Source organism: Malaclemys terrapin, chromosome 6, assembly GCF_027887155.1.
Source record: "Malaclemys terrapin pileata isolate rMalTer1 chromosome 6, rMalTer1.hap1, whole genome shotgun sequence".
NCBI lineage: Eukaryota > Metazoa > Chordata > Testudines > Emydidae > Malaclemys > Malaclemys terrapin.
In genome coordinates, this window is record NC_071510.1 from 133819996 (window position 1) to 133840291 (window position 20296).

Here is a 20296-nt window from a genome sequence, read left to right on the forward strand (position 1 = left end):
CCTTCCAACCCCGATCGTCTATGATTCTATGCTCTGCAGTGCCTGGTGCAGCCTGCTCCATAGCTCTGGGTACTCCCTCCTGTCTCCCTGGCATGGCTGTTCCTCAGGGGTGGGTGGGGTTCCCTGGTACAGAGGGGAGGGCGTGGGGACCACATGCCCCTGCGGGCGTGCCCGGACGCCGGCGCTAACACTGAGCGCCTGTGCTGCAGGACACCATGGAGTACAAGAAGAAGCAACGGCCGCTCAAGATTCGCATGCTGGATGGGACGGTTAAAACAGTCATGGTGGACGACTCCAAAACAGTCACAGACATACTCATGACAATCTGTGCCCGGATTGGTAAGGGACGGAGCACCGCCCAGGCCAGAGCCGGGGGCAGGATGGGAGGGGGCGATGTTTGGCTTGGGGAGGTGCGGGGGAATGAGGGGATGTTGCCTAGCTGTGGGGGGAGCGAGAGGATGGGGAGGGAGCATTGCCTGGCTGTGGGAGGTCGGGGAGAGTGGGGGGCAGTGCCTGCATGCAGGTAGGGGGTGCTGTCATTCAGGGGCACTGCCCAGGCAGGCGGTGTCTGTGCCCCATAGGGAGTATTGCAGGGATGCTGAGCTGGGCAGGGGGAGCTCCGTGTTCTCGGGGGGCTCCCCAGCCTGTGGCGGCCAGGCAGGCTGTGACGGGCACTGCGCTGTCTGCCCCTGCAGGCATCACCAATCACGACGAGTACTCGTTGGTGCGGGAGATGATGGAAGAGAAGAAGGAGGAGATCACCGGCACTCTCAAGAAGGACAAGACCTTGCTGCGGGATGAGAAGAAAATGGAGAAACTCAAGCAGAAGTTGCACACGGACGATGAGTGTACGGACCTGCCCTGTGCTGGGGGCAGGAGGGGCGGGGCCAGCCCGCACTGCAGGCAGAGAGTGGGCAAGCGGGCGCCGTGGGGGGAGGTCAGTCCCGGGGGTGGCCGGTGCTGTGGATGGAGGGAGGGACTGGGGGGGGGGGGTCGTCTCTGCATAGTGTCTCTCAGTGCCATGGGTCAGTCAGTCAGTCTGTCCCGCCCAGCCCCGTGCCCTGGGCAGGGACTAGCTGTGGGCCGGCGTTCGGCCCTGCTCACATTCTGTGCTCTCGGCAGTGAACTGGCTGGATCACGGGCGAACGCTGCGTGAGCAAGGCATCGACGACAGCGAGACGCTGCTGCTGCGACGCAAGTTCTTCTACTCCGACCAGAACGTGGACTCCAGGGACCCTGTGCAGCTCAACCTGCTCTATGTGCAGGTACCCGTCCCCCAGCCTGCCCCCTGCCACCGCAGCTTAGCTCGTGTCCCTTTCCCCGCTCCCCAGGCCATGCCGGTCCTCTCCAGCCTCAGCCCCGTGCTGCTCAGGGCTGGTGTCCTGGCCACAATGCTCTGGGGCGTTGCAGTGTGGATTGCGCGCTGTTACCTGGTGCAGGGCAGCTCTCCATGGCTGGGAGCCGGCGCTCTGCTGGCCGATTGCTCTCCATGGCCACTGACAGGAGACTAAGAAGGACTTGGCTTAGTTTGGCGCAGGAGAGATTTAGGCCCTGTCTACACTAGCACTTATGTCAGCAAAAGTCATGTCACTCAGCATGTGAAAAACACCCCCTTGTGTGCCCAGCGCTCAGTCGTCGGGAGACGCTGTCCCCCGACACAGCTACCACCACTCGGGGGGGGGGGGGGGGGGGGGGATTGTTGTGTCGCTGCTCTCCCGGCGACATCATAAGTGATCTGAGAGTGGCCAGCGTGGACGTGGCCTGAGTCTGGACGTTAGGCCCCCCGGCTCTCTCCCCACAGGATGGTTCAGCAGGTGACCTAAGGAGGCCGTGGGGTCCCCGTCATTGCAGGGTTTTGGGAGCGGACAGGACAAACCCCGTCAGGGATGGTTTGGTATCTGTTAATCCTGCCGCAGCACAGCGGGCTGGACTGGCTGAGCTCTCGGGGTCCCCTCCTGCCCCGCCCTGCTGTGCTCCAGGGGCCCCAGCGCAGCTTCGTGCTCCCTTCTAACCCTTTCCCTGGGGGTGTGCGGATGGGAGATGGGCTGCCCTGGTCTGGCACCTCCAGTCCCTCAGGGGCTGCCACCACTTAGCCCCAAGGAGAAGTGTTTGAGCGGCTAGCAATGAGTGCTCCCCCCATTCCCCCCCCCCCCGCTCTGTGTAAGGCCAGGCCCCGCAGCAAGAGCGCCAGGCAGGGACAGGCTCCACACGCTCTCAGCACGTGGTCACGTTAAGCCAGAGGGCAGGAACTCTGCCCCCAGCCAACCTGGGACCCCCATCCCCTCTCCTTCCTCCCCACCCCCCTGCCAGCGTGCGACCCTCCCCACCCCACAGCCAGTGTGGCTCCCCTCCCTCCCCCCACAGCCAGTGTGCGACCCCCATCCCCTCGCCTTCCTCCCCACCCCCTGCCTGTGTGCGACCCCCATCCCCTCTCCTTCCTATCCAGCCAGCGTGCGACCCCCCCATCCCTTCTCCTTCCTCCGGCCCCCAGCCAGCGTGTGACTCTCCTCCCTCCCCCCACAGCCAGTGTGCGACCCCCATCCCCCTCCTTTCTCCCCACCCCCTGCCAGTGTGCGACCCCCATCCCCTCTCCTTTCTCCCCACCCCCTGCCAGTGTGCGACCCCCATCCCTTCTCCTTCCTCTGCCCCCCCAGCCAGCGTGTGGCTCTCCTCCCTCCCCCCACAGCCGTGTGCGACCCCCATCCCTTCTCGTTCCTCCGCCCCCCAGCCAGTGTGTGGCTCCCCCTCCCCCGGCCCAGTGCCCCAGACTCACCCTTCTCTCCTGCAGGCTCGTGACGACATCCTGAATGGCTCCCACCCTGTCTCCTTCGACAAGGCCTGCGAGTTTGCTGGGTTCCAGTGTCAGATCCAGTTTGGACCCCACAATGAGCAGAAGCACAAGCCGGGCTTTCTGGAGTGAGTGTCCCCAGGAGCCCCACAGAGGCGTCGCCCCCGTCCCCCAATGTAGCACTCGGCTCAGTGCTACTGTGAGGGCAGAGCCCCCGGCCTGCTCCCTGCCACGCCCCGTTCCAGGGAGCCCTCTCTCGGGTACTGGGACTGCAGCCGTTCGGGCTCGGGGTACCTTTGCAGTGTGCAGGGGTCTGCTTCGGGGATGAGGGTCCTGACTGAGCCCTGAGCTGCAGGACCCTGGTTCCTCTCTCCAGCCTCTCCCATGTCCGCCATGCCCCAAGGACTCACTCTCTGCTCATGCCCTGCCTGGGGCTCCTGCGGGGGCTGATGTCAGGACTTGGCACTGGGGCTTGTCCCAGGCCCGTGCTGGGGGTCGGCGGGCCTGCGCCAGGCTCTGCCGGTAACAGCTGGTTCTGCTCTCCCTGCAGCCTGAAGGACTTCCTGCCCAAGGAGTACATCAAGCAGAAAGGCGAGCGCAAGATCTTCATGGTGAGTGTGCAGGGCGGGGGTAGAGCTGGGGCAGGCCGCTGCCTGGGCCTGGCCTGGGATCTGTTCACCTGGCCTGTGCACAGCCAGGCCCTCGCCTCTCCCAAGGCTGCAGGGCCCAGGCCCAGGAGCGGAGCCAGCAGCCTGGGGCGGCCACTCAGATGGGGCATGTGGAGCTTTGGTCATATGGTGTGCGGCTGTGGCTGGGATGAAGGCCTGGTAGCTCCTGGGAGAGCCCGTAACGGGGGCTGGGATGAAGGCCTGATAGTTCCTGGGAGAGCCCGTAATGGGGGGAGGGGAGGGGGCGGGGGGTACACCGCAGGGGAGGCTGGGTAGTGGTTCAGGCTGGCGAGCACAGCTGCTGTCGGGAGGTTCATGGAGGGCTGGCAGAAAGCAGGGTTGAACGAGGGTGGTGTTTGGCAGGGCCGGGTGGGGCCCCGGTTGCTGGGAGGGCCGTGACGGGGTGGCCAGGAGTGGGGGGAGGAGAGAGGACGACAGGCAGGGGGCACCCTGGAAGGAGCCATGGCGTTGGGGTGATGGACTCTGCTCTCTCAGGCTCACAAGAACTGCAGCAACATGAGCGAGATTGAGGCCAAAGTTCGCTACGTGAAACTCGCCCGCTCCCTGAAAACCTACGGAGTCTCCTTCTTCCTGGTCAAGGTGAGCCAGCGGCTCCCCACGCGCCCCGGCCTCCTGTCCCTGTCACCCCTCCAGCTATCGGTGTCCGGGCGACCCCCCCTCACCCCTCCCTTCCCGCCTTCAGGGCTCCCCTCCCCTCCGCTCAAGTCTTCTCTCCTTTCCTTCATCACTGGGCATCATCCAGCAGGGTGGGGCCCATGGGGCTATCCCCTCGCTGATGGGACATTGCCCTGCCGGTGGCTTGGCTTTGCGGCAGCTGTAACCCTTCCCTGTCCTGGTGCTAGGAGAAGATGAAGGGAAAGAACAAGCTGGTGCCGCGGCTGCTGGGGATCACCAAAGAGTGTGTGATGCGTGTGGACGAGAAAACCAAGGAGGTGATTCAGGAGTGGAACCTCACCAACATCAAACGCTGGGCTGCCTCGCCCAAGAGCTTCACCCTGGTAAGGGCCTGTCCCCCACTGCCTCCAGCCTGCCCCTTCCAGACCACACAACCCTCTGGGGCTCGGGTGTCTCTCCCAAGGGATTTACCCTGGTAAGGGCCTGCCCCCCAGCACCCTTCCCCACTGACTCTCCTGTTCCATCACTGCCTCCAGGCTGCCCCTCCCTGACCACACCAGCCTCCTGTGCTAGGGAGCGTTGGGGAAGACCTGGACTCTTGCCCCTCCCCAACACCTCTCCTTGCCTTCTGGGTCCCCTCCCCGCGAGGCACACACGTTCCCTGGGGGCAGAGCAGTACCTTGGGCATGGAGCTAAGGTGCAAGCTGTGCAGGGCAGCAGGTGCCGGCTCCGGTGCTGCCCAGGGTCCTGTCGCTGTAGGATTTCGGGGATTACCAGGACGGGTACTACTCAGTGCAGACGACGGAGGGGGAGCAGATCGCCCAGCTTATCGCTGGCTACATTGACATCATCCTGAAAAAGGTGAGGGGTCGCGCGGGGGGTGGGGCTGTGCAGGGGAGGGACGCACAGGGCAGAGCGTGGCCAGCAGGGGGCAGTGCTGCCATGGGGGGGCAGCTGTACAGGCTGTGCTGAACTACCGGGGAATGGCTCCCGTTCTGCCGCGTTTCTGCCAACGGGCTGGAAGGAGTCACATTGCTGCAGGGAGCAAAGAGGGCAGGTGGGTGGGGGGATGAGGCCGGCCCAGCCAGGGGGTAGCATGGAGGTGCCCGGTTTAGAGCTCAGGAGTCAGGAATAGCAGAGCTGTGGCTGTCTCTTCTCCCCTCCTCCCTCCCCCGCCCGCCTGCCTGCCTGCTGCATGAGATCAAGCAGGGAGGGCAGCAGCTTCCCCTGCACCTACCCTCCCCCCTGCAGTCACAGGGGTGATCCCAGTATCTTCCTGGCCCCTCCTCAACCAGCCCCCGGCAGGGCTCCGCTCCTGGAGTAGCCCTGGGGGCACAGGAAGCCATGCTGGGCCTGTCCCAAGGCCGTGTCTCCGTACCCTCCTCTGGGGGACTCCCTTGGGGTGGATGCTGACTAATGGTCTCTCTCTCTCTCTCTCTCTCTGTGTCCCACAGAAAAAGAGCAAAGACCACTTTGGGCTGGAGGGGGATGAAGAGTCCACCATGCTGGAAGACTCTGTGTCCCCAAAGAAGTATGGCTCTGGGCAACCGGCGGGGAGGGTTCCAGGGAAGGGGAGCTCAGTCCCTCGGTGGGCTGGGGGTTAGAGCACTAAACCGACAGATGTGTCTGCTGTTCAGCAGTGAGTGTGAGCGGGGGACTGCATGGGAGGGCTGCCAGCTTCTTGAGCTGTGGGGAGCGGGACAGGAGAACGCCCCCCCGCAGAGCTGTGATTACCAGCCCGTGGGCCTGACGTTGAACCTGGGCAAGGTAATGGAGTGGCTGGTACAGGACTCGAGTACTAAAGAGTTAAAGGAGGGTCATAGCTCCTGTCTGAGTAACTCGACATCTTGTTTCGATGAGATTAAAAGCCTGCGTGGCAAAGGTGACTGTGTCGATGAGATGCCCTTAGACTCCCATAGGGCGTTTGTCTTGGTGCTGCAACACATTTTGATTTAAAAAAAAACGAGAGCAATACAAAGTTAACACGGCTAACGTTCAATGGACGAAAAACTGGCTGGTAGATCTCAAAATACAGAATCTTCATTGAGCAGGTGTGTTTCTAGTGGGTCTCACAGGGACCAGGGCTTTGCCCTATGATAGCTCACATTTTTACCTATGACCTGCAACAAAACATAAAATCATCCCTGATAAAGTTTGCAGATGTCTCAAAATGGGGGGAGCAGTAAATAACCTAGAGGAGAGGTCACTCATACGGAGCGATCCAGATCACTTGGTAACTGGGCACAAGCAAACAGCATGGGTTTTAATACAACTAAATGTACATGTGTACTGTCACGGCCCCACGGGGTCGGTGCTACGGCCCCGGCTTTGGAACAGTCTCTAGGAGGAACCGGTCAACGGGCCAGACCCCCGAGGGTCTCACTCTTCCTCCAGGGTCAGCCATGCGGTTTCACCACCTCCTGAGACTGGGCCTCTGGGCCTGCAGCCCCTGCTCCACCCCGTGAGCTCTGGTCAGTGAGTCCCACTGAGACTGACCCTGATGGAGACTTGTCCACTCCTCCGGGATTAATGTACCTCGCCCAGCATCTGCAGTGACACTCGCACAGCGCTGCCAGAACAGTCGGGTCTGTCCGTCACCTGGACACAGCACAGGGAGCCCTTAGGGTAGCACAGAGAACTGACGGTTAGAGCATCATCCAGTCTGGTCAGCCCAGAGCCCAGCCAGGCTGTAGGGAACCCATTTCTTTTGATCTCCTTTGTCAGACTCCAGGTGAGAGTCCCGGCTCCTGCCAGCTTTGATCCCTCATCTCATTCCTCCCCAGTCCCTTGTTCTCCAGCTGGGGAATGGTGCTCAGCCTCCCTGCTGAGAGGTGGGAAATCCTGATCCCCCTGGGGCTTTGGTTGCTCGGTGTCCATGTCTGAGCGATTGGATTTGCCATTGTCTTCTCAGATGCTGCATTGATGTGGGGACCGGGCCCAGACAGCTCGGCAACAACCACACGTGTCCTCAGCCTGTTCTGAGAGCAAACAGCCCTTTTCCACCCGCGGGGGAACAATGCAGCACATGGGAAGCTGAGGCACAAACAGGACTCATAAAAATGTCACAGAATATTCCCACTTTGTCATATCTACATCTAGGAACAAAGACTGTAGGTCACACTCCTAAGATAGGGGACTGTGTCCTGGGAAGCAGGGACTCGGGGGTCTTGGTGGATAATTAGCTGAACAGGATCTTCCAGTGTGACACTGGGGCCAAAAGAGCTAATGCAACCCTGGGCTGCATAGCCAGGGAAATCTCCCCTGGGAGCAGCGAGGTTATTTTACCTCGGTATTTGGCACTAGTGCGACTGTGCGGGAATGCTGTTGTTCTGGTGTCCACAATCCAAGGCAGATGTTGATAACCTGGAGAGTGTTTACAGAAGAGCCACAGAAATGATGTAAGGATTAGAAAACCTGCCCTATAGCGATCGACTCAGAGCTCAGTCTGCTTAGCTTAAAGAGAAGGTTAAGGGGTGACTTGATCCCAGGCTGTAAGTACCTGTGTGGGGAACAAACATTCTTTGGGTGCTTGCTCATGTCGATTGCATTCTGGGTGTGCGCCCACGTGCAGCGTTGTCAGAGATTTTTGCCTTAGCGGTATCCGTCGGATCAGCTGTGGCACCCCCTTGAGTTCGCTGGTATATCAGGCGCTGCAGGCCCTCCGCCCTCTCATTTCTTCTTACCCATGGTTGGTTGTTAATGGCTCTTTATAACCCATTGTCTATCTTCTTTGTGTATGGTTTGTAGGTATTTAGTTAGCCATTAAGTTAAGTGCTAGGTTAGTTTGGTAGTTAGTCTTGGCTGGAACTTTGCACCGGAGTGGGGCATCCGCCACCTCTTGCCCCCACTTCGAAGGGTGCTTCTCATGCAGTAGGCCGATGCCGATCAGTGACCCCCCACAACAGCTGTTTGGGGGCGTCCCATAGAGAGGACAAGTGCAGGATCTGTAAGAACTTTCATCCTAGAACCCAGAAGGAGCGGGATATCTGCTTGAGGGCCCTCCTCGTGGAGGCTGTGCTTCGTCCTGCATCGGAGCCCTCCCGCTCGGACTCCACTCCTACCTGTGGCATCGGTGTGGAGCGCTCCGCCCGGCACTGTTCCCTCTCGCCCGTGCCTAAGAAGCAGCAAAAGAAGAAGAGCTCCCCAGCACCAGAGGGGAAGGGGGCTTCAGGCAAAGGGCCGATGTCAGGCCACGTGCCTGCCCTTGAGCTTCACGGGGGTACAGCTGCTGTCCGACCCCCGAGCCCAGCCAGGGATCCACCTCTGACTCCCGGGAGTGGCAGGGGACCCCAGCGTCTCTTAGAGCCTTCGCTGCCCGAAGTGCCCATGGGCTAAAGAAGAAACAGACGGGCCAGCACCGCAGACGTTGCACCAGGCGCCGGACTCGGCTAAGACCCCAACATCCAAGGACAAACCAGTCCTGGGACTACCCTATAGGGCAGTGGAGTATTCTCAGTCCCCGGACTGCAGGTGTAGATCCCCATCGCCCCACCTAGGGCCCCGGCACCATGACCTCGGTCTCCAGTCATAAGACCCAGGTCCCTGACGCCATACTCTCCCCCTACCAGGCTTGGGACATCGGCGTCGAGGCACTGGTCCCTATACCCTCGGTAACGGCAAGCTTCCTGCCAGAGATCGCCATGGCGCAGGTCAACATCACCTAGACGTTCTCCCAGCCGTCGGTCCCCACCGGGGCAGGATTGCTCCAGCTCATGGCACTGGTCTCTGCCTCCCCGGTACCGCTTGTCGAGCAGGCACGGATCCTTGCCCTCTTCTCACCGGTCACGGACGAGGATCAGTCAGCAGACTCAGGCCTCCACGGCTCTGCCCTGGGCACCGGAGGAGCAGCGGTCTGAGTCGGAGCAGGAGTTCAGTCCCTTGCTGAGGAAGGGTGAATCAGCGCCAACCTGCGAGACTGGCACAGCATCCGTGGCGGCGGCGTGGCAGCAGGGGCAGTGGCCCGCTCAGTGGCTGTACTGGAATCTGTGGGGCATTCTCCCACCGTTCCTCCCTGGCCACCTCGGACAAACCGCCACAGCACCACAGTTGGAGCATGGTGCCGAATCCGACGCGGGGGCAGCACAGCAGGCTCCAACACCTAAGGGTAACCCGCCCCTCCCTCTGCGGTGCAGTCGTTGTCGTCGTCTCTGGACAAAGCGGTGATGGGCCCCTCCCAAACGGGCAGCCACCCCGACGAGTTCCAGGAGCACCAGGCCCTCCTTAAAAGGGTGGCTGCCAATCTGAACCTGGAAATTGAGGAGCTAGTGGAGGAGTTGGACAACCTCTTTTAATGTTATACCCTCCACCAACCTGGCCTGGATCGCGCTGCCTGTCCACCCAGGGGTCCTTCAGAGTGCGAAGTCGCTGTGGCTGACCCCCTCTTCCATTCTACGTACCACGCCCCTGCAAAGGGATTCGAATATCTCTACACGCCTCCTCCAGAAGGGTCGTTGATTGTGTCCGCTATCAATGAGAGGGACAGGCAGGGCCAGGTGAGTGGCACACCGAAAAACAAAGACTCCAAGAGACTGGACTTGTTTGGCAGGAAAATTTATTCAATGGCCAGCCTCCAATTTTGGGTGTCTAACTCCTAGCCCTGTTAGGCAGGTACAATTTTAATCCATGGGACTCCCATCAGCAAGTTCAAGGAGGCCTCCCACAGGACCGAGCCCAGGAGTTCGCCGCCTTGGTGGACGAGGGCAAAACAGTAGCGAGAGGTGCCCTCCAGATGGCCTGGGACACGACAGACTTGGTGGCCAGGGTTGGTGCTTCTGCGGTAGTGATGAGGCACGGCTCCAGGTTACAGTCCTCCGGGTTATCCTGGGAGATGCAGGTCACCATTCAGGACCTCCCATTTGAGGGGGCTGGGCTCTTCTTCGAGCTTATGGACATACGGCTCCATGGCCTTAAAGACTCCTGGGCCACCCTCTGTTGCGGATTGTGGGGGAGTTAGGGCCCTGCACCCCTCTTCCCGAGATTCACTGCGACTCTCAGCCAGCCAGTAAAGCAGAAGGTTTATTTAAGGACAGGAACACAGTCTCAAGCAGAGCGTGTAGGTACGACCAGACCCCCCCCTCAATTAGGTCCCTCGGGGAGGTTCAGGGAGCTTAGCCCCCAGCCTGGGGTTCCCTGCGTTGCACCACCCAGCCCCAACCGAAACTAAACTCCCAACTCCTCCCGCTGCCCTCTCCTTTGTTCAGTCTCCCGGGCAGAAGGTGTTAATTCTCCCCACCCCCGTTCCTGGCTCAGGTTACAGCTCAGGTAGATTCCTTCAAGGGAAGTCCCACATCCCCACTGCAACCCCCCTGCAACATTCCCAGGTCAAATCTGCCCTGCTCCCTGCTCCGTCACATCTCTCCCCCCTTCGAGACTGGACTGAGCAGGGTCACTCTGACCAGTGACCTGGGGAAGTTCAGGGCTCCCTCTCCGGGACAACGCGTCCGCTATCAGGTTGTCACGTCCCTTCACATGGACCACGTCCATGTCATAATCCTGCAGGAGCAGGCTCCACCTCAGGAGCTTGGCGTTGGCTCCTTTCATCTGGTGCAGCCAGGTCAGGGGAGAGTGGTCGGTGTGCACGGTGAAGTGACGCCCAAAGAGATATGGCTCTAGTTTCTTGAGGGCCCACACCATGGCCAGGCATTCCTTCTCGATGGCCGCGTAGTTCTGCTCCCGGGGTAGCAACTTCTTGCTCAGGTACACGATGGGGTGTCTCTCCCCCTTTTCATCCTCCTGCATTAACACCGCCCCCAGTCCTGTGTCTGAGGCGTCGGTGAACACCATAAAGGGCTTGTCAAAGTCTGGGTTTGCCAGAACTGGGCCACTGACCAGAGCCTCCTTCAGCGCCCGGAGAGCCTCCTGGCACTCCTCGGTCCAGACCACTTTGTCTGGCTTCCCCTTCTTGCACAGCTCAGTGATGGGGGCGGCTATGGCGCTAAAGTGGGGCACGAACCTCCGATAGTACCCTGCCATCCCAATAAAGGCTTGGACCTGCTTTTTGGTTTGAGGAGCGGGCCAGTCTCTGATCACCTCCACTTTGGCTGGTTCCGGCTTTAGGCAGCCGCTTCCCACCCGGTGGCCTAGGTAGGATACCTCAGCCATCCCCACCTTGCACTTCTCCGGTTTTACGGTCAGCCCAGCCTTCTGGAGTCAGTCCAGCACTTGTCTAACCTGGGATATGTGGTCCTCCCAGGTCTGGCTAAAGACACAGATGTCATCGATATACGCCACGGCAAAACTCTCCATCCCCCTCAGTAGCTGATCCACCAGGCGCTGGAAGGTGGCCGGCGCTCCCTTGAGGCCGAAGGGCAGGGTCAGGAACTCATAGAGCCCCAGAGGGGTGACAAAGGCCGATTTCAGCCTGGCATCTGCATCCAGCGGCACTTGCCAATAGCCCTTTGTAAGATCCATGGTGGTAAGGTACCGAGCACCTCCCAGCTTGTCTAGGAGCTCGTCCGGCCTGGGCATGGGGTAGGCATCGGCTACAGTGATGGCATTGAGCTTCCGATAGTCCACACAGAACCGGATCGACCCGTCCTTTTTGGGGACCAGCACCACCGGCGAGGCCCAAGGGCTGGAAGACGGCTGGATCACCCCCAAAGCCAGCATGTCATTGACCTCTCTTTCCAGGTCCTGAGCAGTTTTCCCTGTGGCTCGGAAGGGGGAGCATTTTATAGGCGGGTGCGATCCTGTCTGCACCCGGTGGACAGTCAGATTAGTGCGTCCAGGCTGGTTGGAAAACAGCTGCTGGTACAGATGCAGCACCCCTCCGATCTCAGCTCGCTGGGCAGGGGTTAGCCGATCAGAGAGGGGAATTGCTTCCAGGGGGAAGCCAACTCTTGTCCCAGGGAATAGATCTACTAAAGGGTCATCTCCCTGCCCCTCCCACTGTCCACACACGGCCAACACCATATTCCCCCTGTCATAATATGGCTTCATCATATTCACATGGTACACCCGGTGGTGGTGTGCCCGGTTCGACAGCTCCACCACATAGTTTACCTCGTTTAGTTGCTTGACAACCTTGAAGGGCCCTTCCCAGGCGGCCTGGAGTTTGTTTTTCCTCACGGGGATGAGGACCATCACCTGATCCCCAGTGGCGAAGGCGCGGGCCCGTGCTGTGCGGTCATACCAGACCTTCTGCTTCCTCTGGGCTCTGGCCAGATTCTCCCTGGCCAGGCCCATGAGCTCGGCAAGTCGTTCCCGGAAGGTCAGGACATACTCCACCACCGACTCTCCGTCAGGAGTGGCCTTCCCCTCCCATTCGTCTCTCATCAGGTCCAGGGGCCCCCTTACCCGCCTTCCATATAGCAGTTCGAAAGGCGAAAACCCGGTAGACTCCTGGGGTACCTCCCTGTACGCAAACAGCAGGTGAGGTAAGTACTTGTCCCAGTCCTGCGGGTGCTGATTCATAAATGTTTTCAGCATCATTTTTAGCGTCCCATTGAACCTCTCCACCAGCCCGTTGGATTGGGGGTGATATGCTGAGGCCCAGTTGTGCCGGACCCCACATCTCTCCCACAAGCACCGGAGTAGGGCCGACATGAAGTTGGACCCTTGGTCCGTCAAGACTTCCTTGGGGAACCCCACTCGGCTGAAAATGGTCAGCAGCGCATCCGCCACAGTGTCTGCTTCAATGGACGATAAGGGCACTGCCTCGGGGTAGCGGGTGGCGAAATCGACCACCACCAGGATGTATTTCTTCCCAGACCGGGTCGTCTTGCTGAGAGGTCCCACTATGTCCATGGCCACCTTCTGGAAAGGCTCCTCTATGATGGGCAAAGGTCTCAATGCTGCCTTCCCCTTGTCCCGGGCCTTCCCCACCCTCTGGCAGGGGTCACAGGATCGGCAGTACTGCCGGACGTTGGTGAAGACCCCGGGCCAGTAAAAGTTCTGTAGCAGCCTCTGCCTGGTGCGCCGGATCCCCTGGTGCCCTGCGAGAGGGATGTCATGGGCCAGGTACAGTAGCTTGTGGCGAAACTTCTGGGGAACCACCAGCTGCCTCCTGATCCCCCACGACTCCACTTCCCCCGGGGGAGCCCACTCTCGGTACAGGAACCCCTTCTCCCACAGGAACCTCTCCTTGCATCCTCTCCTCATGGTCTGTACCACACTGAGGTCAGCCAGGCCCCTTAGCTTCCGCAGGGAGGGGTCCTTCTGCAACTCGGCCTGGAACTCGGCGGCTGGGGAAGGGATGGGGACCTGCTCCCTCTCGTCGGCTGGGTCGGAAGCCCCAGCCACCCCGCGGCCTGTCCTTGGGTGTTCCCTCCCCACCCGGGAAGGGTTCGGTGCCTCCGGTGGGACATCCTTCCCAAGGTCAGGGCGTAGTGCCCCTCGCCGGCTCTGGCTACGGGTCACGACTAAGGCGGTCTGGGGGCTGCTTGGCCAGTCCTCTAGGTCCCCGTCAATCCCCCTTCGTTTTACTGCTCCCCAGTCACTTACTGCAGGAAGCGCCGTCCACGGGGTGCAGTAGATCCCGCCGCTGCCACCAGTTGTTGCGGATTGTGGGGGAGTTAGGGCCCTGCACCCCTCTTCCCGAGATTCACTGCGACTCTCAGCCAGCCAGTAAAGCAGAAGGTTTATTTAAGGACAGGAACACAGTCTCAAGCAGAGCGTGTAGGTACGACCAGACCCCCCCCTCAATTAGGTCCCTCGGGGAGGTTCAGGGAGCTTAGCCCCCAGCCTGGGGTTCCCTGCGTTGCACCGCCCAGCCCCAACCGAAACTAAACTCCCAACTCCTCCCGCTGCCCTCTCCTTTGTTCAGTCTCCCGGGCAGAAGGTGTTAATTCTCCCCACCCCCGTTCCTGGCTCAGGTTACAGCTCAGGTAGCTTCCTTCAAGGGAAGTCCCACATCCCCACTGCAACCCCCCTGCAACATTCCCAGGTCAAATCTGCCCTGCTCCCTGCTCCGTCACACCCTCCGCTCCTTGGGCCTGCACACTCCTCCCCAGGCCAGGAAGCCGTTCTGTCCTCCGCCTCCTCCACTCCTGCAGTCTAGGTCTTGGGGGACTCCGCGGCTGAGCACCTACAGGAGAAAGGCCAGAGACAAGGGGTCTAAGCGGCAACACCTGTCATCTTCCCGTTCATCTTCCCAGCCTGGCCCTTCCAGAGGCCTAGGAAGCCAGGAACAGGCATTTTGAGGGTGCGCTCGAGGACAGCGCCCCAGTCACATCCCAGGAGCCACCCTCCCACTCTTTCCTCAACTGTCCTTTCTGGGCGTCCTGGTTGCGACTATTGGGTACTCGACATAATATCGTCAGGTTACACCCTGCAGTGCATTGATGAAAGGTCGTCCAGAGTCTGCTCAAAGAATTTTTTCTTGGATTACTGCTTGAATTTGCTGCTGCTACAATCAGGCGAAGGTACCCCATCTAGCGATTGTAACCACCCATTTAACCAGGGCACAGGCCTCGTGGGCAGCTTTCCTAGCCCAAGTGCCGATCCAGGACATCTGTAGGGTGGCCACCTGGTCGTCCATCCACGCATTCACGTCCCATTGCGCACTTACCCAGCAGGCCCGGGACGATGCTGGCTTCAATAGAGCAGTGTGGCAAGCCGCTAGCTGTGAGCTCCAAGCCCACCTCCGAGGATACTTCTTGAGAGTCACCTAGAATGGAATTGACATGAGCACACACTCGAAGGAAAAACGGTTACCGACCTTTCGTAACTGTTGTTCTCCGAGATGTGTTGCTCATGTCCATTCCATGACCCGCCCTCCTGCCCCTCTGTTGGAGTCGCTGGTAAGAAGGAACTGAGAGGGCACAGAGCCGGCAGCACCTGATATACCAACACATGAGCACGGCACTCCGGTGGGCACCTCAGCCAGCCCTACGGATACTGCTAAGGTAGAAATGTCCGACGGCCGCGCACACCTAAAATGCAATGGGCATGAGCAACACATCTCAAAGAACACCAGTTACGGAAAGGTAGGTAACCGCTTTTGTAATAGTGGCTCTTCAGTCTAGCAGAGGAAGGTGTAACTCAAGCCAGTGGCTGGGAGTTGAAGCCAGACGCATTCAGAGTAAAACGAAGGGGTAAAGTTTGATGGAAGGTCATTAGCTATTGGAGCCATCTAGAGAGGGTCGCGCTGGGCTCTCCATCCCTGACAATAGTGAAAGCGATGGGATGTTTTTCTGAAAGACCTGCTCTAGCTCAGGCTTGGTCTCTGGCCTGTGCTGTGCCCAGGGTGAGATCTGCTGAGTGCCGTGGCCCTTTTGGGCCGTGGAATCCTTGAACCCCTGAGAGCTGAGCTGTAGCCGGTGGTGCTGGTTCTCTTGCAGGTCGACTGTTCTGCAGCAGCAGTTTAACCGTGTGGGCAAGGTGGAGCACGGCTCAGTAGCCCTGCCAGCCATCATGCGCTCAGGGGCCGGCGGGCCAGAGAACTTCCAGGTTGGCACAATGCCACAGGCGCAGCAGCAGATCACCAGTGGCCAGATGCACCGAGGGCACATGCCCCCCCTGGTAAGAGCTGCTTCTGCCACAGACAGCCGGCTCTGCCCGCCTTTGGCTGAGTCGTGGGGAACGTGTGGGGATGGGCCGTTCTCCCCTGGGCTGGGTGTCCGTCACACCGAGTTAATTGGCACGCTGCCCTTGTGCGTTCTCACAGACCTCCCCAGTGCAGACCCCTTTCCCATCTCTGCGCTGCCCCATTCCCTCCGAGCCACTCTTGGATCCCCCTGTCCATGGTGACTTGGGTCCTCCTTTCAGCCTGAGCTCCTGGCAGCTGTGCACCACTTCCAGCTCAGCGTTGCCGGCCGCTTGTCGGCACCTGTGGCGTCTGGCCCTGCCCAGGCCGGCGGCCCCTGCAGCGGTACGTGCAGCAAGAGGCTTTTCCATCCTCACCCCACTTGTGCTCCGGGTGGGGCAGCATTCTCCCCTCCCCCTCCCCCAGCCGGGGCCTTGCTCAGCTGGTGCTGTGCTCATGGAGGGTGGGGTGGGCGAGGTAGGGGACAGACTTGCCGACACCGGCCTCGTGCATCTCCTTTGGCCCAAGACGTGGCTTGCCCTGAGCTGCCTGTGCTCCCAGACATTGCCCTCCGGGCAGGTGTCAAACACCGCTCCAGATCTTTCCTTGTTAGGTCTGTCCAGGGGCCCTGGCTCTGGGCTTTGCCCAGGGCTTGACGAGAGGTGCTGACCTGGTCTGGGAAGGCCTCATTGGGCTCCCAGCTGGACGGCTCTGGGCAGGCCATGTTCCCTCCCCATCGCTGTGGAATGGCTGTCATGCCGTGCATTGGATACAGTTCTGGCTGTGTCCTCTCTGCAGAAACACCTGCCCAAAGCCTCAGCATCGGCAACCGCTTTCCTGCCCCTCTGCATGGGTCAGCATAGCCCCCACCTGGTGCTGGGCGGGGCAGGGACCAGACGGGGCCCTCAGCCCCTGCAGGGCCCTTAGCCCTGTTCCCCCTCGTGTGTTGCAGACCTCAGCTCAGCAGGCCCTGACTGGCACCATCAACTCCAGCATGCAGGCCGTGCACGCGGCGCAGGCCACCCTGGACGACTTTGAGACGCTGCCGCCCCTTGGGCAGGATGCCGTGAGTGTTCGAATGCCCTCTCCCTTCCCCAGCCTGGCGGGAGGCAGTGGGGGGAGAGTATGGAGTTGTTGGGGAGGACCTTGTTCTGGGAGGTTCTGTCCCCCAGGGATGAGGGGGCCAGGTCTCTGGGAGTGACTCCCGCCCTGAGGAGTTCTGTCCCATGAGGGGCAGGTCTAGGGGCCCCAGACCCCAAACATCAGAACGGCCGGACTGGGTCAGACCAATGGTCCATCCAGCCCAGTATCCTGTCTGCCGACAGTGGCCAATGCCAGGTGCTCCTGAGGGAATGAACAGAACAGGAAATCAAGTGATCCATCCCCTGTCGCCCACTCCCAGCTTCTGGAAACAGGCTACGGACACCATCCCTGCCCAGCCTGGCTAATAGCCATTGATGGACCTGTCCTGCATGAACTGGGCTGGTTCTCTTTTGAGCTCAGGGAGGGGCTGAGGCGGCACCAGCTGCCCCGGGGGCAGGTCCCCCCCCCGGCTCACAGCTGCCCCCGCCCTCCCCCTCCGCCCCCCCGCTCACAGATGGGGCTGAGGGGTCCCGGGGCTGACTCTGCTCTCGCTCTTTCAGGCTTCCAAAGCCTGGCGCAAGAACAAGATGGACGAGTCGAAGCACGAGATCCATTCGCAGGTGGACGCCATCACTGCCGGCACTGCCTCCGTGGTGAACCTGACTGCAGGTGTGTCCTGGGGCTGGGCTGCAGGGGCGCCCTGCCCCACCTAGTGCTGGGACCTCTGCGACTGGTGTGACCCAAGATTGGACCCTGGGGTAGAGACTGTTGCCCCTTCCCCCAGCAAGGCCCAGTGCTGGCTGGACCCCGGACACTGCCCCCATGCAGCAGAAATCCTAGCCCCCTGCCCCTGCCCTGCCGCCAGTGCTCTCTGCCCCATGCCCCTCTTGGTCCCAAGGAGCTGGGCTCCCCCTGCCTCGCCCCCACTCTGCGTTGCTGCTCTCCCTCTGAATGTGAGTGTATCACACAGTTCCCACCGTGGCACCAGTCTCCCAGCCCAGCGCACCCCCAGGCCTGGGCTGTGCCCCCTGGGCTCCAGGACGGGCAGGGGAGTCGGGCCAGGCAGTCACTGGGCTGGGGCAGGCTTGGCACTTCCGTCTCCTTGGGTTGTGGGGGCTACTTGCTGCCCTTGCTGCTCCCACTACTCCTGTCTCCTCCCTGCGCAGGGGACCCAGCCGACACGGATTACACGGCCGTGGGCTGCGCCGTCACCACCATCTCCTCCAACCTGACCGAGATGTCCAAGGGCGTGAAGCTGCTGGCCGCGCTCATGGAGGATGAAGGGGGGAATGGGCGACAGCTCCTGCAGGCTGCCAAGAACCTGGCGAGCGCCGTCTCAGACCTGCTGAAAACTGCACAGCCAGCCAGTGTGGAGGTGAGCGTGGGGCAGGGGAGGAAAGAGGGACAGGGGGTGACGGGCCAGGGGAGCAATGGGGAGGGGCTCCGAGGCCTGATCATGTGTTTGCCCTGGTTCCCTGCAGCCGCGACAGAACCTGCTGCAGGCGGCCGGCTCCGTGGGCCAGACAAGCGGGGAGCTGCTGCAGCAGATTGGAGAGAGCGACACGGATCCTCGGTTCCAGGTGAGCACAGCCCTGGCCAGGGGAGGGACGGGGTGGATGGACGCTAATGGGAGCAGGTCCTTTTCCCAGGGTTGTCCTGCGGGTCCCTTCTCCCAGCGTGGAGGCTGGGGCAGGCGGTGTGGGCTGCCCCAGCCCGGGCCCTGTGGACAACTGCTGTGCCAGACACAGGGGGCAGGGCCACTCCTGCCCCCAGCCAGAGCCTCCACGGAGTAACACTTCTTCTCTTGTGGATTCCCGTGCAGATCCCAGAGAGCCGCCGCGCTCGGACCCTGCCCACCTCAGAGCCAAAGACGGTAAAGAGGGGGGAGTCCAGGGGCTCCCAGCCCTCCTCTCGGGAACACAATCAGCTGGGTTCTTTGGGAAGGGAACTTGTCAAAATCTGCTTTTCCTGTACCTGAATCTCGGAAGTTCATGCACTCAGGTCACTCTGCTCCAGTGACCACTCACAGCTCTGCCCTGTGCCCCCAAATCCCTATCACTGTTCCCCCCCAGTCCCCTCTGCTCCAGTGGACCCCCCCTTCCCCCAGCACTGGCTGTCCCTGAGCCAGCCAGAGCCCTCCTGCCCTGGCTCACGCTGGCATGGGGGCCGCACAGATGTGTAGTGCTCTTGGGGGCGCCCGGCCAGTGGGACTGGCGCAGAGCAGAGGGGAGATGGAGCTGAGGCAAGGGGAGGAGCTGAGAGGAAGGAGAGGGCTGCAGGAGTCCATGAAGGGACGCGCTAGAGAGAGGCAGCCAGTAGGGAGTAAGGGGCTGAGAGTGATGGGACCGGCCTGTCTGAGCCGCTCTCAGGACTTCCCGTTCTAGGCCCTGAGGCTCTCGTCTGTGCTGCAGGCCGAGGGGTTGGGTCAGGCGCAGTGACCGGCATGTAGCTGTTCAGACAGACACCAAGGGGAGCAGAGCCCGAGCCCCCAGCCTGACCTCCGTCTGCCAGGCTCTGTCTCTCAGCAGCCAGACCCGAGTGTATCCACTTCCTGTTCAGACAGACACCAAGGGGAGCAGAGCCCGAGCCCCCAGCCTGACCTCCGTCTGCCAGGCTCTGTCTCTCAGCAGCCAGACCCGAGTGTATCCACTTCCTGTTCAGACAGACACCAAGGGGAGCAGAGCCCGAGCCCCCAGCCTGACCTCCGTCTGCCAGGCTCTGCCTCTCAGCAGCCAGACCAGAGTGTATCCACTTCCTGTTCAGACAGACACCAAGGGGAGCAGAGCCCGAGCCCCCAGCCTGACCTCCGTCTGCCAGGCTCTGCCTCTCAGCAGCCAGACCCGAGTGTATCCACTTCCTGTTCAGACAGACACCAAGGGGAGCAGAGCCCGAGCCCCCAGCCTGACCTCCGTCTGCCAGGCTCTGCCTCTCAGCAGCCAGACCCGAGTGTATCCACTTCCTGCCTCCCGCACTCTCCTGTCGGGGTCGCTGCTGCTGCAGATGGTTAATCTGGGTGTGATTGGGACTGGGAACTAATGAGCTTGGTGCATATCTTCTCCTGGCTTGTGATTGTGGCTGGAACTGGTGATGGGTCGGGGGAAAGCGGCCTCTGATTGCAGCAGATTGAGGAGCAAGGGAGGGAAGGCCGGCCGGGGCCGGAGCATCTGTAGCAGGGGCTCTGGGTGAGGGAGGTGGACTGCCAGGGCAGTGTGCGGTGTGGTAGGGCTGGCCATGTGTGCAAGGACAGGGCCTCGTGGCCCGTGCCTGCCGGCTGCCACGTGCCGCGTGCAGAGCGCTCTGGGGGAATGTGGATTGTCAATTGCAGCGTGTTGTCGGTGGTTGTCTGTTGTATGCTGTCAGAGCCATGGTTCTGCTGAGGGGCAGGCTGCCTGCAGTGTGGCTGGTGGTGCCGGTCATGTGGCGACACTTGCTCGGAGCCTGTGGCGTGTGCGGTCTCAGTACTGGCTGTGGCCCGCAGCGGGCAGTGCCCGTTGTTGCCCGCAGGCGTTGCTGGCTCTGAGCGCTCCCCGGGGCTGGTTACATGAGACGGTCCTACGAGCTCCTGTTTCCCTGTTGAATATTTCACGAGGTTCTGGGTGGGCCTGCCAGCTGGCCTGCAGCTCCGTGCGCCGGGGCCTGCACTGACCCTCTGCCTCC

The 20296-nt window shown here is 61.1% G+C and overlaps 1 protein-coding gene across 4 annotated transcripts in view; it reads left to right on the plus strand.

Annotated features, from left to right (window-relative positions):
• The window catches only part of TLN1 (talin 1), a 157115-nt gene that overhangs the window by 87977 nt on the left and 48842 nt on the right, over positions 1 to 20296 (plus strand). For 3 of the 4 annotated variants that reach the window (XM_054031473.1, XM_054031474.1, XM_054031476.1), the window contains 15 exons: positions 210 to 339; positions 696 to 848; positions 1123 to 1265; positions 2789 to 2916; positions 3339 to 3399; positions 3952 to 4056; positions 4320 to 4475; positions 4852 to 4953; positions 5547 to 5623; positions 15372 to 15552; positions 16509 to 16622; positions 17200 to 17308; positions 17806 to 18014; positions 18121 to 18219; positions 18462 to 18512. In XM_054031473.1, the coding sequence (XP_053887448.1) occupies positions 210 to 339; positions 696 to 848; positions 1123 to 1265; positions 2789 to 2916; positions 3339 to 3399; positions 3952 to 4056; positions 4320 to 4475; positions 4852 to 4953; positions 5547 to 5623; positions 15372 to 15552; positions 16509 to 16622; positions 17200 to 17308; positions 17806 to 18014; positions 18121 to 18219; positions 18462 to 18512 (1818 nt within the window). The remainder of the gene's footprint in view (positions 1 to 209; positions 340 to 695; positions 849 to 1122; positions 1266 to 2788; positions 2917 to 3338; positions 3400 to 3951; positions 4057 to 4319; positions 4476 to 4851; positions 4954 to 5546; positions 5624 to 15371; positions 15553 to 16508; positions 16623 to 17199; positions 17309 to 17805; positions 18015 to 18120; positions 18220 to 18461; positions 18513 to 20296) is intronic. The other variant, XM_054031475.1, reaches the window with a different exon arrangement.